The sequence below is a fragment of the Ostrinia furnacalis genome, unplaced genomic scaffold (assembly GCF_004193835.3).
Source record: "Ostrinia furnacalis isolate ACB-3 unplaced genomic scaffold, ASM419383v2 OfSCF0710, whole genome shotgun sequence".
Lineage (NCBI taxonomy): Eukaryota > Metazoa > Arthropoda > Insecta > Lepidoptera > Crambidae > Ostrinia > Ostrinia furnacalis.
The window spans coordinates 1,081,602-1,095,074 of record NW_021130949.1 but is presented as its reverse complement, the minus strand read 5'-3'; the positions used below and the strand labels follow the sequence as shown (position 1 = coordinate 1,095,074).

Here is a 13,473-nt window from a genome sequence, read left to right as displayed (position 1 = left end):
ACTGGGTAAAGTCATTAGTGTATCATTAGTGTCTCTGCAAGCTTCCCAAGTAAACACATGCACTCAATGCACACAGCGAGACACAACTATTGTGTACAATAAACCAATAAAGACAATAATGTAGTGATTTATGGTACTAACTATGGTGGGGATTATGGTAAACATCACTTCATGATATCGACATACTTTATATCGTCCACGCATCAGGCGTATGCTTCATGTTAAAAGGGTATTTTTATACTTATGACTCATTTACAGAAAACCTTCCAAAATCATTGAAATTTAATAAATTAATCTTAAACCTTACGCCTCAGAAATAAAAATCATAATCTATTGAAAGAATCTTAAAATCTTCTGGTATTATTTAGATGTGTCATTGACTGTACCTAAATTCATATTTATTTTTTCAATTTGCACATTAGCACTCGATGTAAGCGGTAACAACTTGTTTCGGGTTTTAAATGCTTTTCGCATGAGCATAAGTAAGTGTAGATTCACGAAATGTAACACGAACGACACTTTACTTTTGTAATTTAATTATACAATTTAGTTTTTCAGCTGAAAGAAAACAGTTTTAAACTTTTCTCGATTTTGTTGTATTGAATACGCATATTTTTTACTGCGCAGCAATCATGGCTGGAACGCCACAATAATGGTTTAATTAACATAATACAGACACCAGATTCAATAGTTTATCATATTGTTATGAGATTATCATAGAATTAAATGCTTATGCCTTGTAGACGTAGTAAACGAAGACTTGCATTCAGAATGCGCAATGTTCGTTTCAAATACAAGACTAGAGTAGAGTCGTGCTAGACTAGCTAGACTATCTGGGTTCGGATTTAGCTCAATATCGTTATGTAGGCCACGTGTCGACGGAAACATAAAACCACACTAACTTTAGATGCGGATCGATCTATTTTTGCATCGCATTCAACCCGGTTTCATGTCGCTTGCCGACTAACTTGGGTTAAAATCTTAATTAGTTTCCTAGACATAGGCTGATCAAACTGAGGGATTAAAGTAGAGAAAGAAAATAACTTTAACTAAAAAACTTTATTACTAAAAGAGCCGCATAAACAAACACAAAACTGAAGGTTTAGTTTGCCAATGAGATTATTGATGGATCGATAAGCTGTTTTCTTTAGAACCAAGTCCTTAGCTGCCGAAAAAACAATTTAACCTATTTGCCCATGCGCTGTATGGACCATTCTTGCTGGCAGAGCGGGCAGCGGTTGTTTTGTTTCACCCAGAGGGACATGCAGCAGAAGTGGAAGCTGTGGTTGCACTCGCCCCACACCACCACGCAGTCCTGCTTGCCGTACGAATCCTTCTTGCTCTCACCTTGACACCGGAGACACGCGTCTGAAACAAAAAAACGTTTCCTTATTATTTGACTTGCCTCTTTTTGTTAGAAAATATTAATCTGTCGCTCGAATACCAGAAAGAACGTTGCTTGTTGACATTTATATCGTTCCCGATTATATGACATTTCGAACTTGTTTCAATATTTAAATCGAGTTATGGCAAAGTTTACCAACAACTTTACCTATATTATATCTAAATGTAAGTAATTTTAAATAGACATATTGTGTACAGTGTGTGTTTGTAACTAAATAAAGAAAGTAAATTCTGTGAATTTCGATAAAGATGAAACGAAATTAATCCCAACTAATATTATAAATGCGAAAGTAACTCTGTCTGTCTGTCTGTCTGTCTGTTACGCTTTCCCGCTTAAACCTCGCAACCGATTTTGATGAAATTTGGCATAGAGATAGTTTGAGTCCCGGGAAAGAACATAGGATAGTTTTTATCCCGGTTTTTGAAACAGGGACGCGCGCGATAAAGTTTTTCTGTGACAGACAAAATTCCACGCGAGCGAAGCCGCGGGCGGAAAGCTAGTATAAATTATAATACGAGTACAATTAGATCAAGCGAAGACTTAAAATCGAAAAAATAAAATCGTCAAAATTCCGAAAAACCCTGCATTTAAATTACATATAGTAATTAAAATGGTCCAAATGTATTTAGAATTGGATAAAAAATAATTAACGAAAATTAGGTACCAATAATTATTTTGTTGATTTCAATTGTTGTGACATCCATTACATTTAAAAAACAGCTGAAAAAGTTAATGCCTAGGTAGTGTGCAATATTTCTCGCCTTAATGACGCACTTACATCAAGATGTTATCGCATAAAAATTAAAACAGGCTTCAGTCAGGTAATAAAAGGCTGTGGTGTAAAGTCCTTACACACGTCAATATCCATTGTATCTTAAGTAATATGTACTTTGCAATCTTGATATTTGCAATAAAACCTTGCTTGGCGACAAGTTCACCCGGACGATATAAAAACTCAGAAGAGGTTTGCATCTCGAGCTTACAGTCAATTTAAGAGATAGTTAACACGACATCATCTACATAAATTAATCTGAGACAGATAATAAGGAAATGTCATAGCTAGAGGAAATATTTCTAACACTGGATTATTAATAAGCTTATGTTTCGACTCTGATTTGAAGAAGCTTTAGATGGCATTTATAAATGTCATGAAATTCATTATTTTGTACAAGTTTCCGTGGATTTTCAAAGCGAGTTACGACTCAAATGCATGTTTTGATTTGGAGTTTGACTTCATGAGAAAATACTTCTTAATTTTCCTGTTCGTAGAGAAAGTTACAGGGTAAGGTAAAGTGAAGCTTTCTTTACCTTAAAAAAATTATCAGAATTTTTTCAAGTAGTCTTTTTATGAGTATAAGTTTATAGAAAAACAAAGAACAAATAACATTTAACGAACATGCGTAGTTATCATAAACATCTGTGGCTACAAAAAGAAAATAATTATACAATGTTTTCTATCTTCATGCAAACGGCAGACGCGTCGTTAGTTATATGTAAACTTTTTCAGTTTGTTTACATGTAATATGTTTTGTGACGCTCACAACCGTGTGACCCGGCTGACAGTGTCTAGACTAGCGCGTGAATGATCGTCACTTATATCATGATAGGGTCTCGGATCGATCATGAAAGTAAAGAGCTTGGATGATTAATGTTACATTAATCATTGACTTGTTTCGTCATTATTGAATTATCCGAATAACAACCTTTTTCTAAAAGTTACTCAAAAAAAAAACATCATAAAGGTAGCAGGCAGGTGCTGGACGCAGGCCGCTACCAACCGGGCAACATGGAAAGGATTGGGGGAGGCGTATGTTCAGCAGTGGACGTCCTATGGCTGAGATGATGACTCAAAAATTATGAATTAAATTATGTTTTAGATACGAGTATAAATAAAGAATAAGATAAGATGTAACCTCTAGCAATTAATTTAACAGACTCTACTAAACGTATGCAGCAGTGCCACTCGCTTATTAAGAATTCAAATAATTGCATCTGACAAAATTGGCGTTGCAACCAATTATACTAAACACATATAAGATATATGGGCCAAGGCGAAAGATAAACACAAATTGCCAGTTTGTCGATACATTCACGGCGAAGGTAATTAATTGAAGGTATTATTTGCACAATTGCAGTAATTGTAATAATAGTATTATTCACCAAGTTGGTGCTACGATCGTGATTGCGACCTAGATGTTCAGACCTTTTAAGGTTTATGGGGTTTCCGATGGCAGTGATATTGAAATATCTGGCAATTATGAGATCTACATATAGACGTCTCATTCCGATCTGCGTTTCTATGGTTTATAGGCCACATTGATCGTTTACAGGAATTGAATTGAATTATATCGGTAAATACCCATGTCGGGAAGTGCCAAGAAAACTTGTTCTAATAAACAACGTCATACTTGATCTTGAATTAAAACACGTAGAAACTTGTATTTTATCGTTTAAAAACGGTGTAACAGATATAATAGATTAGTTTATTTCACATTGTCTTGCATAAAGAAGGCAGGGAAAGTGAATGAGTTTATGATTGCACATTTATTTCCATTCGGTATTCGTCGCTCAAATCATTGAGAAGTCTCTAGAGGTTTTTTTCACTGGAAATTTAGATTATGTACCAATTTCAATCGGAAATTTTGCATGCCATTTGTTGACTGAAATCGGTAGAGTCGGATACTCGAGTCGAGAGGCTTGTTAGAAAACAGTTGGGATTGAAATAATATCCTAAAACTTTCCACTGGCAATGGTCACTTTCTATCAGTGGCCGTAATATCTATATATATAAAAGAAAGTCGTGTTAGTTACTTCGCTTATAACTCAAGAACGGCTGAACCGATTCAGCTGAAAATTGTCAGGGAGGTAGTTTAGAGCCAGGAGAAGGACATAGGATACTTTTTATCCCGTTCGAAATTAAAAAAAAGTCTGCTTATTTATTGCTATTAAGGCGGAACAAAGTTCGCCGGGTCAGCTAGTTACAAATAAATAACAGGCACATGAATTAATCATGCATATTAATGCGGCACTGCCGGATACTGGTATGTCCTCGAGTTGGCAAAAACAAAGTACCCACTGCGCCTGCGGCAATTCAATGAAGAAAAATAACAGATCATTTCAAAATAACGAATGAGCTTTGAATTTTTTACTGTAAAAAAGCTAGGTGATGCGTTACATGCATTTCTAAAATTTCAGCGTGCCAGAATGACATCAACCTCATCATGGGAAGTGCGTCATTCAACACAAACAAGTTTAGCATAGGTTTGGGTATTGTACATTCTTGTATACGTCATGATGATAATGGACATATTGGACATGTATGCAAAAAACCTGCGAAAAACTAGAAAATATACGGTATACAAAAACGAACACAATAATTTTTTATCAAGTATTTAGCGTTGTGTTGTGATGTACTCATTGTGAGTTGACAAAACGATGCAAAATTGGTGGTACCTACTAGTTAGAACACAAGCAATAATAAATTGTTACTTATAATTACTAACTAATCCATGGGTAAGTATAAAATATTTTCAGCGACCCTTTCTCAAAAAAGTTCCATAATATACGTCGACTTGAACCCATTCCCGCCCCGGCCTAATTTACTGTCTGTTAAGGCTATTTTTAATTAGATACAGTAGAGATTTTCAACTAGGTATCACTACGCTATTATAGGTACATTGCTTGCTAGATTTTCCTTAGCGACAAGCGCAATGTTTCAAATAGGTATGCATAAAATACTGTCTGTCCAAAGTTCATTATGTTAGAAATTAGGCATAAGTAATTTCCCTAACTAGCTATACCTATAATACCTAATACCTCTTCCCTTGTAAAATTTTACCAATAGACAAAAATACGTAGACAACAAAAAGAGGAGGTGTGGTGAGCGTTTACATTGGAGCAAATGCAAAGTTCAATAAATGCCAATATGGCGACCCCGCCTCCAGTAAAATTCAATCAATGCCCACGTCAGCGCCGGCGCACGCCATCTGCAGTATTGACCTTGTTAACGAAACATCACACTGTTATTATCACGTACGCAAAAATTTTACATCTGAAAATCACGTCATTGTTTTCAGCAGTATTTCTTGCGTCATCTGTTATTACATTAAGACTCATAAAGCTTAATTATTCGTCATGGAATCGTATGGTGAATTCGTGCTTCAAACTAATTCTATTGTTAATGAAGCGCTTGTTTGGCCCGTGTTAAATTCTAATATCATGTGAAAACTTAGGCAACCGCTTACAAAAAACTTTAATAACGTGCAGACGTATTATATTACATGACATAATAAATTGAACATCTAAACTGAAAATCATAATGAATCAAGCTTTTTTTTTAACAAAGAAACCGATATGCTCGCAAGTAAGCATTAGCTACTAAAAGGAGTTCATAGGAAAAAAACTGACGACTAAATGCAAAGTCCGAAAATAATGATGACATTTTCTTTGAAAAGCGTATTTGGCTTTTGTGTTTTTGCTTACGACACTTAACGACTTTGTGCAAATTGAAACTTTAAAGTGCACTTGAACGTTTAAAATTTGTTTAACAATTGAACAATACAAAATTCGACGTGCGTAAGTGTAAGTAAGTAATGCTTATTAGCGGAGCCGACATCATGCGGACAAATATGTATATAGGAAATAAATAATCATGTTTGTACTGGACAAGATGCTAGCCAAGTACAGGTGTACCGGAAAATATCTAATCAAGGTCCCAAGATGACGTTCACATAATTATGGATATTTTTAACGTGTTTCAAAATATCTTTCTTTACAATATTGTTATTATCCTGAAAAATCCATTCATTACGTAGGTTCTTTTTAATTATCTGAATACGGTACTTCTTTCAGAGTTCCAGATCAAAACCAGTCGCAAACAGCCTGTAGTAAAAGTTTAATTAGATTTTAACTAGCGGCCGCCCGCGACTTCGTACGCGTGGATCCCGTTTTACCCCCTTCATCTATCTAACGCGGTTTAGATTTTTTCATACAAATGTTTTTTCCCGCTAACTCCCGTTCCCGTGGGAATTTTGCAATATCCTGTTGTAACTAAGCTTTAAGTTTACTAAGGTAACTGCATGCCAAATTTCAAGCGTCTAACTTAAGCGGTTTAGATTTTTCATACAAAAGGATTTTCCTGCTAATTCCCTTTCCCGTGGGAATTCCTAAGTATCCTATAACCTGCCCAGGAGTATGAAGAATAATTGTACCAAGTTTCGTTAAAATCCGTCCAGTAGTTTTTGTTTCTATAAGGAACATACAGACAGACAGACAGACAGACAGACAGACAAAAAAATTTCTGATTGCATTTTTGGCATCAGTATCGATCACTAATCACCCCCTGATAGTTATTTTGAAAATATATTTCATGTACAGAATTGACTTCTCTACAGATTTATTATAAGTATAGATAGATTACCAAATTTCACTACCTACAGATAGCAGTCGCTAATATTATGGCACGTGGGTAAAAAAAGATTGAGCTTAAAAAGTGTAAAGTTTGAGTAATGTGGAATTGATATAAAAGCTCTACTTTTATAATTTACAAATGTCCTTTAGTGTTTGTTTAACTTGTAAATGTTTAGGTACTTTATACTGTAATATGAAATATTCGACGACACGAAATCACGGGATCGCCTCTTGGACGTTTCATATCATAGATGTTCATACGCGTGGGAGGCATTGAATCACATTACACAATTATAATTCTAGTTTCTGTTATAATTTATTAATAACTAGTATGTCGCTTCTTGAAAAATAAGAGCTTTTCTTTTGACGATTGTGTGTGGGTGATGTTTGCAAACTTTCACGTGATCTTACATTTTGTATCAAGCCCGTATCTCATCCGAGTTTTTGGAACTCTTACAAAAGCTACACTGAGGTTATACCTAATTGTAATTTAGACGCCAGACGTGTTTCAAAAAAACATTTTACGATGACATTTTATGATAGAGAGGGCTGTCACCAACTGCTATTTGTCCCATAACTGAAATTTGAACTATGATCCTACATAAAAGCTATAAAACGTTCCGATGACTTTTGAAAGTGATTACGTGACACTGCCCACAAGTCAATAATAGTGCTGTACCTATTTGTAATCTAAATATGTCAAAATCAACATAATTGGCGTCAGTCGGAACTTGGAACGCAGCCAAGCCAGTTAACTCCCACGAGTTAGTGGCTAAAATTAATTGAAAATGCATGAGCTCTTAACGACGCATCGAGACCCGCACATCAACTACGAACAAAACGACTGCTGCCGGTGTGTTTTTTGTGTTAGCGCTTGTACTTTTATGGAAACTAAATAAAATACAAAGTGACTTTTATGATCTCTAAAAAACGATATTAACTATTTGTACTAGATACTGTCAAATAAACGAGCACACACACACGAGTGTAGTAGTTGGCACTTGGCAGACTTATATCCTAAAGACTAAATACTTACGAGTACTAACTAAATAAATCATTAGTTCGCATCGTGTCGAATGAGAAACCGTCGGGAATATTCGATTGCTAAAGCAGGAGAGCCAAAACGAATTTTACACGAGGTTATTGATCCCCCACATATGGCATCTTTACGACATGCTCGTTTCAGCACTACAAATAGTTGATAGGTATTTCTATAAATATCAACTTGAGACAAGTGGGCGGCCCCAAAGTAAATGTACTCCATATTATTTCAATGAAATCGCAGCGAAAATTTACTACTAGTAGTCGTGCGTACTACGTATTAATTACGTCAAGCATAGCAAATAAATTGTTTTAACAACGACAAGTGAACTTGTTACAAATTAATATTTTGTTGCCAACTTGTTTTTTATTTAATTTCATGTAACGGTTTCTTGTACATGATTCATATTTGGATGAGAAGGTGAAAATCTCAGAAACTGGTTGCAAATAAGTACTTTCATATAAACCCCAAGCGGCACTGCTAAAAGATTCACTTAGCGCTGCTTATAAGTAGATTTACAAAGCATACTACGAGAGATGCTTAAGTTTCTACTAGTCAACGCATGGGTGGAGTTAAAATTAACTGTAGTGTCGCACTAAAGCTTGTTGCCTTATATCCTTTTGACGAATTTGCTAGTCAGTTACCAATATTAGCGCAATGAGATTGCGTTTAGCACTTAGAAACTTCGTTTACACCTTGCCATGCGGTTCGTGCTACGCTAATTACCATCAAACAAAGCTCTTGCTTGTGTGGCTTCGGCCTTACCGACGATTTAATTGTAATGAGGGCTATGGTATTCGCGCATTCACCAGTTGGCGCCTCTGGCTATTAAGGTCCTGACACTTCTCTGACGCCAGCGATGTGCAAAATAATGTTTTAAACAATGTCATTTACGGCTGAATTGGCGAAAACTTAACTGGTTATACGATTTGGGTTTCCAAAGTAATTTATCAAATAATATACTTGCAAATCTAGAATGAAGAATAATTATGTTGACCAAGCAAATTTTTTGCAATGAGTAATTCAATCGCCGAAAAGTCTGTAGTAATGGTGACTACGAGACGCGTAACAAAGTGACCAATCGTATTCTAATAGGTAGAGGCTTTTCAGCGATCACATGTAATGTATGATGATGAATTTAATATTGTTAAAAGCTGCAACATTAATCCTCTCCGTGTATATTAATTTACAAACCAGTGTTTCTCAATAAGTAAGTGAATGTATTTTCTGTTTGGAGAAACAAATGTCTTAAACCGTAAATGTGAGCTCTATTCGTTTATCGGACTCTACATCTTTAAACTGTGGGTTAATGTATATAAAATATAAAAATTAAAGAACATCATTTAATGAACATTCTAATGTAAGTTATGTTGTTATTGACAGTAGAGTCAACGAAAAACGCAAATGAAATTTCATAACAATTTCATAGCATAATATTGTCGTAATAACTTTTTAGGTAGGATATCAAGTAAATAATAATAAATGTGTCACTATCACTAATAATAAATGAACACGAGCAAATTAAATTCGCTCTACACTAAAATGTCTTTGACGCGCCGGTTTTGTAATTAAAAGTGTTTATTTCTAGACTGCACCAATGCGGTTCTAGTGAACTGCTATGAACTAACACAAGTCGCGTTTCGCTGGTCTGTGCGTTTAATTTTAGTACCGAAGGCGCCTAGTTCTAGGCACCAACACATTCTCACATTGTATGGGTACGCTGTGTCAATGTGTGCGCTACCGTGTTTCATTACGAAACGATGAGAGAGTGTGAACATTACACGTTAGTGTTTGCCCACGGATTCAGGTTCGTCAGAAGCGTTAAACCTTTAAGAAAAAAACCTTGAGAACTGATACGAATCCTTAATTTCTCAGACACAGCAAGGCGACATACGATAAGATAAAGATCTAGGGAAAACAACCCAATTATAATGACGACGTAAAAAAATAAAAGGCGATGCTTCAATAACAGTGATGAAAAATATTTTTGCACTGCCAAATTATTAGCATCACAAAAAATGTTCACGACGTCTGCGACACTGCAATCAACAGTCGGCGACGCACTTCTCCTCCAGTACTTTTCCATCAGAGCCTCCAGCACATATGTTAGAGACTGTTACTTTTGCACAGCTAAATAAACATACTTTACTGTATATAGAGTAATTTTGGCCGTAATTTTAACTGCACGCTACAAGTGCAACGTTAACTCGTACGCATACTATTCTCAAGTCATATCACACGTGTTATTATTTTCAGTTTACATAATAATAATGTTTGTAATATACTAGCTTCCTCCCGCTGCTTCGTCCGGCTTAATTTTCTTCTGCCATAGTTTATCGCGTGTCGCACTACTTAAACCAAAAGTTACAATAAGCAAGTTTATTTTGACAATAAGAATTTAACATTCACTTATTCAATTATTTCTTATCAAAACGATAGTCATACATTTTCACATTTCCATTTCCATAATTTCACGAATTATGGAATACTTTCATCCCTTATTTCACGTTTTTATTGCGACTAAAGTAGCCTAAAATATACCGGAGGTTTATAGAGATAATAATTATTATTTAGCTGCATAAAAGATCTTTCGCATAAGTAAGTATAGCGTGTGTAACTTGCTCTACATTGAATTGTTCGTTATGTTGCTGGCACTACAGGTTCTTTTTTGTCTGCAAGGCTCCACCACCATGGCGCTTCAGTGTATGATTTATTTATACAAGTACCCCAAGACGCAATTTCTCATACGTAATGGTAATCAGCATGTTGGAATTCTTAATAAGCATTCTAGTGGCGCCACATCAGGCCACGTCGTGTGCGTGATCAATGCTGCTCATTAGAGTTAATAAGTTTTGCTACTTTTACTTCGAAGTCGACAAATCGTAAACGATCTCGCGCACAAGCGTGTTTGCTATATATTCGTTTTATTTTTAGTTACACTTATTATATCTGCGGCTATTCTTAAACATCTGCTTTTAGAAAGATATTTATAGCCGGCCTGTACAAAAATAATTCGTAACGCTTCCTTTAACAACGTAGAATCACAATAAAAAATACAATTTGTTATATTTCATTGAAAATAAATTGAGAACATTTTGAAACCGAAAAATTCGGATTAGGATGTAGTAACGCACTTTAATTTACAGTAGAGATAGAATACGTACCTAATCGTGCAGTGTTATGCTCGGTGTGGCAATGTATGCTATGCACATCATAATTATATGCAGACGCAAATGCATCCAATAGTTAAACAATTGAATTAGCGTCCACCACGTGTCGTAGTGGCCATAATAAATGATTCAATTAACATCGATATACCTAAAGAAATCTACATAATATATTAGGTATCTATTGTAGTAGGAATTACAAATAAAATAAAAAAGTGGAATCAGTGACATTATACAATTTATGCATAGAAGGACGTCATGGTTACTAGTGCTTTAACTTTTGCTATAAAATGTCCTTTGCGAGCTTTTAAATTTCCATTTTAATACGAGCAAAGGGATGTTGCCTTGATTGACCTTCGTTATGTAACAGAGTGCTACGCCAAGGACGGCCGTTGCCACTGCGCATACTGCAGTAGTTGCTCTACTATGCATTCTCATTATGCTTGTTTTCAGCGATTGTACCGTAGAAAAAGATTCCCTTAGCTATGCAATAAAATCATACACATTCTGAAAAATTTCAGAAGCAGTATATTCCATAAAATATAGCGCGATGATAGCAGATAGATTTATCTTCATTTTACGAGTGTCGCTGATCACATTAAACTGTAATTTTATCCCTTCCTTGACCTTAGCTAAATTGTAGTTTTTGTATGCTGTACTGGTACTGGTATCATCTTAATTGAAAGGCTCAGGGTTACCCTTATCAAAATGTTAGCCCGCGATAAATTACCAGTTTAGCTACAGTTGCCATTTTTGCTTCAGATATGAAATGGTTTTCTTTCTGTGAACGTTTTTCATAATGTTAAACCCATAAAGCAAGTGCAGTTTAAAACCTAGCCTAGGAATTTATTGATTGCCCTAGTTGCGTCACATACATCCTGAAAGTGCCTTCGCTAACGAGGGCATCATACATATTACATTACATGCCGACCGATTATTTGTTTATAATGCCATAACATAGAAGAAAATCGATTCTTTTTTCTATGCAATCAAAAGCGGTATAATAACTTTGATGACAATGACGTAGATTAAGGCAGGACGTAGATAAGTGTTTTATTTTTGGACTGATTATTCTGTTTGCAAACCAAGATTTATCGTAAAGAATTGCCAAAATACTTACGTTGTTAAATATCATCAATCATGATAATATGGTATTACGCCAAATATTTTAATTCTATTTTATTTATAACCATGGAAAAACATAACTTTTTAAAAGAAAAATGACGCTATCAAATAGTGACGTTTAGTTGTGTAACTAAACAAATGAATATGAAATATTGAAGTGTTGTAACGTAACTCTTATAACTGTGGTATAACTAAAAACCCTCCATGGAAATTTTTAATCGGACATTTATCTCAGTTTGAAACTGATTAGATAAGACACTCCCAGGTGGATTAAACGCGTTACACATTTGTGTGCAGTCAATATACCTATTTTATAGAGACTGTTAGGTATTTGCAGTTTAAAGTTTCTAAAAGGTTAAAGGGTGTATCTATGAAGAGGCAACTGCATACCTATAAATGACCGGTGCCAAATTAAAAGTGATATATTAAATGAAATACTGTCTTGCTACTAAAAAAGCTTACTATGACTATAGTAAAATAACTGCCTTGTTATGCATAAATGATTAAAATGTAACAAAAAAGTTATGTATTAGTTAGTACTGTTATAGGTATGTACAACTGTTTCCATTGTTTAGTGGTAAATGTTTTGTATTTTGTAATTTAATAAATGTGTAATTTTAGGAGGACTCTACATTTTGATTTTAATGAAGACAAATCGCATACCTACAAGTCTATAGCGCAGTTGTTTCGTAGATTAAAAATCTCTTACCGAATGCATTAATTTGAGTATCCAATGGAAGTGTGTTCCACATTACTTTAAAATCTCAATATTTTCGTAGCAGTCTATGAGACAGTAGGTACTTTTAAGGATATACGAATTTTAAGCAAATCAGTCACCACCGGCCTCACGAATATTTTAAGGTAAACAAAGATTACAGAAATTCATATTTTTGTCAGCATTTAAATGCGACAAGCTTTCGACTGCAAGATGTGCTTTTCTTATTACATTCCGCTTACATGAGAACTTTCGAGAACGTCGAGACCCGTCATGCCCGCATGTTCACACTGGTAATATTCCACGGATATTTCTGAAACCATAATGTATGTGTAGGCCTATAAAGTTTACACAACTGCCTCAGTGTGTCAGCAAGGTCATGTGTGGTGAATGCCCCCCGGTTAGACGCATGGTGATAGCCGTTCTAAGGGTTAACTTATTGTGTAAAAAATATTGTATTTTCAAGTGAATACCGCACATGACTGATGTAATCTAGTTTGAAGCGTTGCAAGCGGCACGCACTGTTTTGACTGAATCAATCGTGACGCATGTGTGACGTCTAGCGAAAGCTCTTTGGGTGTGTGTGGGAGGCGGGGCACGCAGACAGACA

At 35.3% G+C, this 13,473-nt stretch overlaps 1 protein-coding gene across 1 annotated transcript in view; it reads right to left on the bottom strand.

Moving 5' to 3' along the window:
• Positions 1-1,044: 1,044 nt before the first annotated feature.
• The window catches only part of Roc2 (Regulator of cullins 2), a 32,740-nt gene continuing 20,311 nt past the window's right edge, over positions 1,045-13,473 (bottom strand). The window contains exon 2 of the mRNA XM_028300229.1: positions 1,045-1,368. Within this exon, the coding sequence (XP_028156030.1) occupies positions 1,187-1,368 (182 nt within the window). The 3' untranslated portion in view covers positions 1,045-1,186. The remainder of the gene's footprint in view (positions 1,369-13,473) is intronic.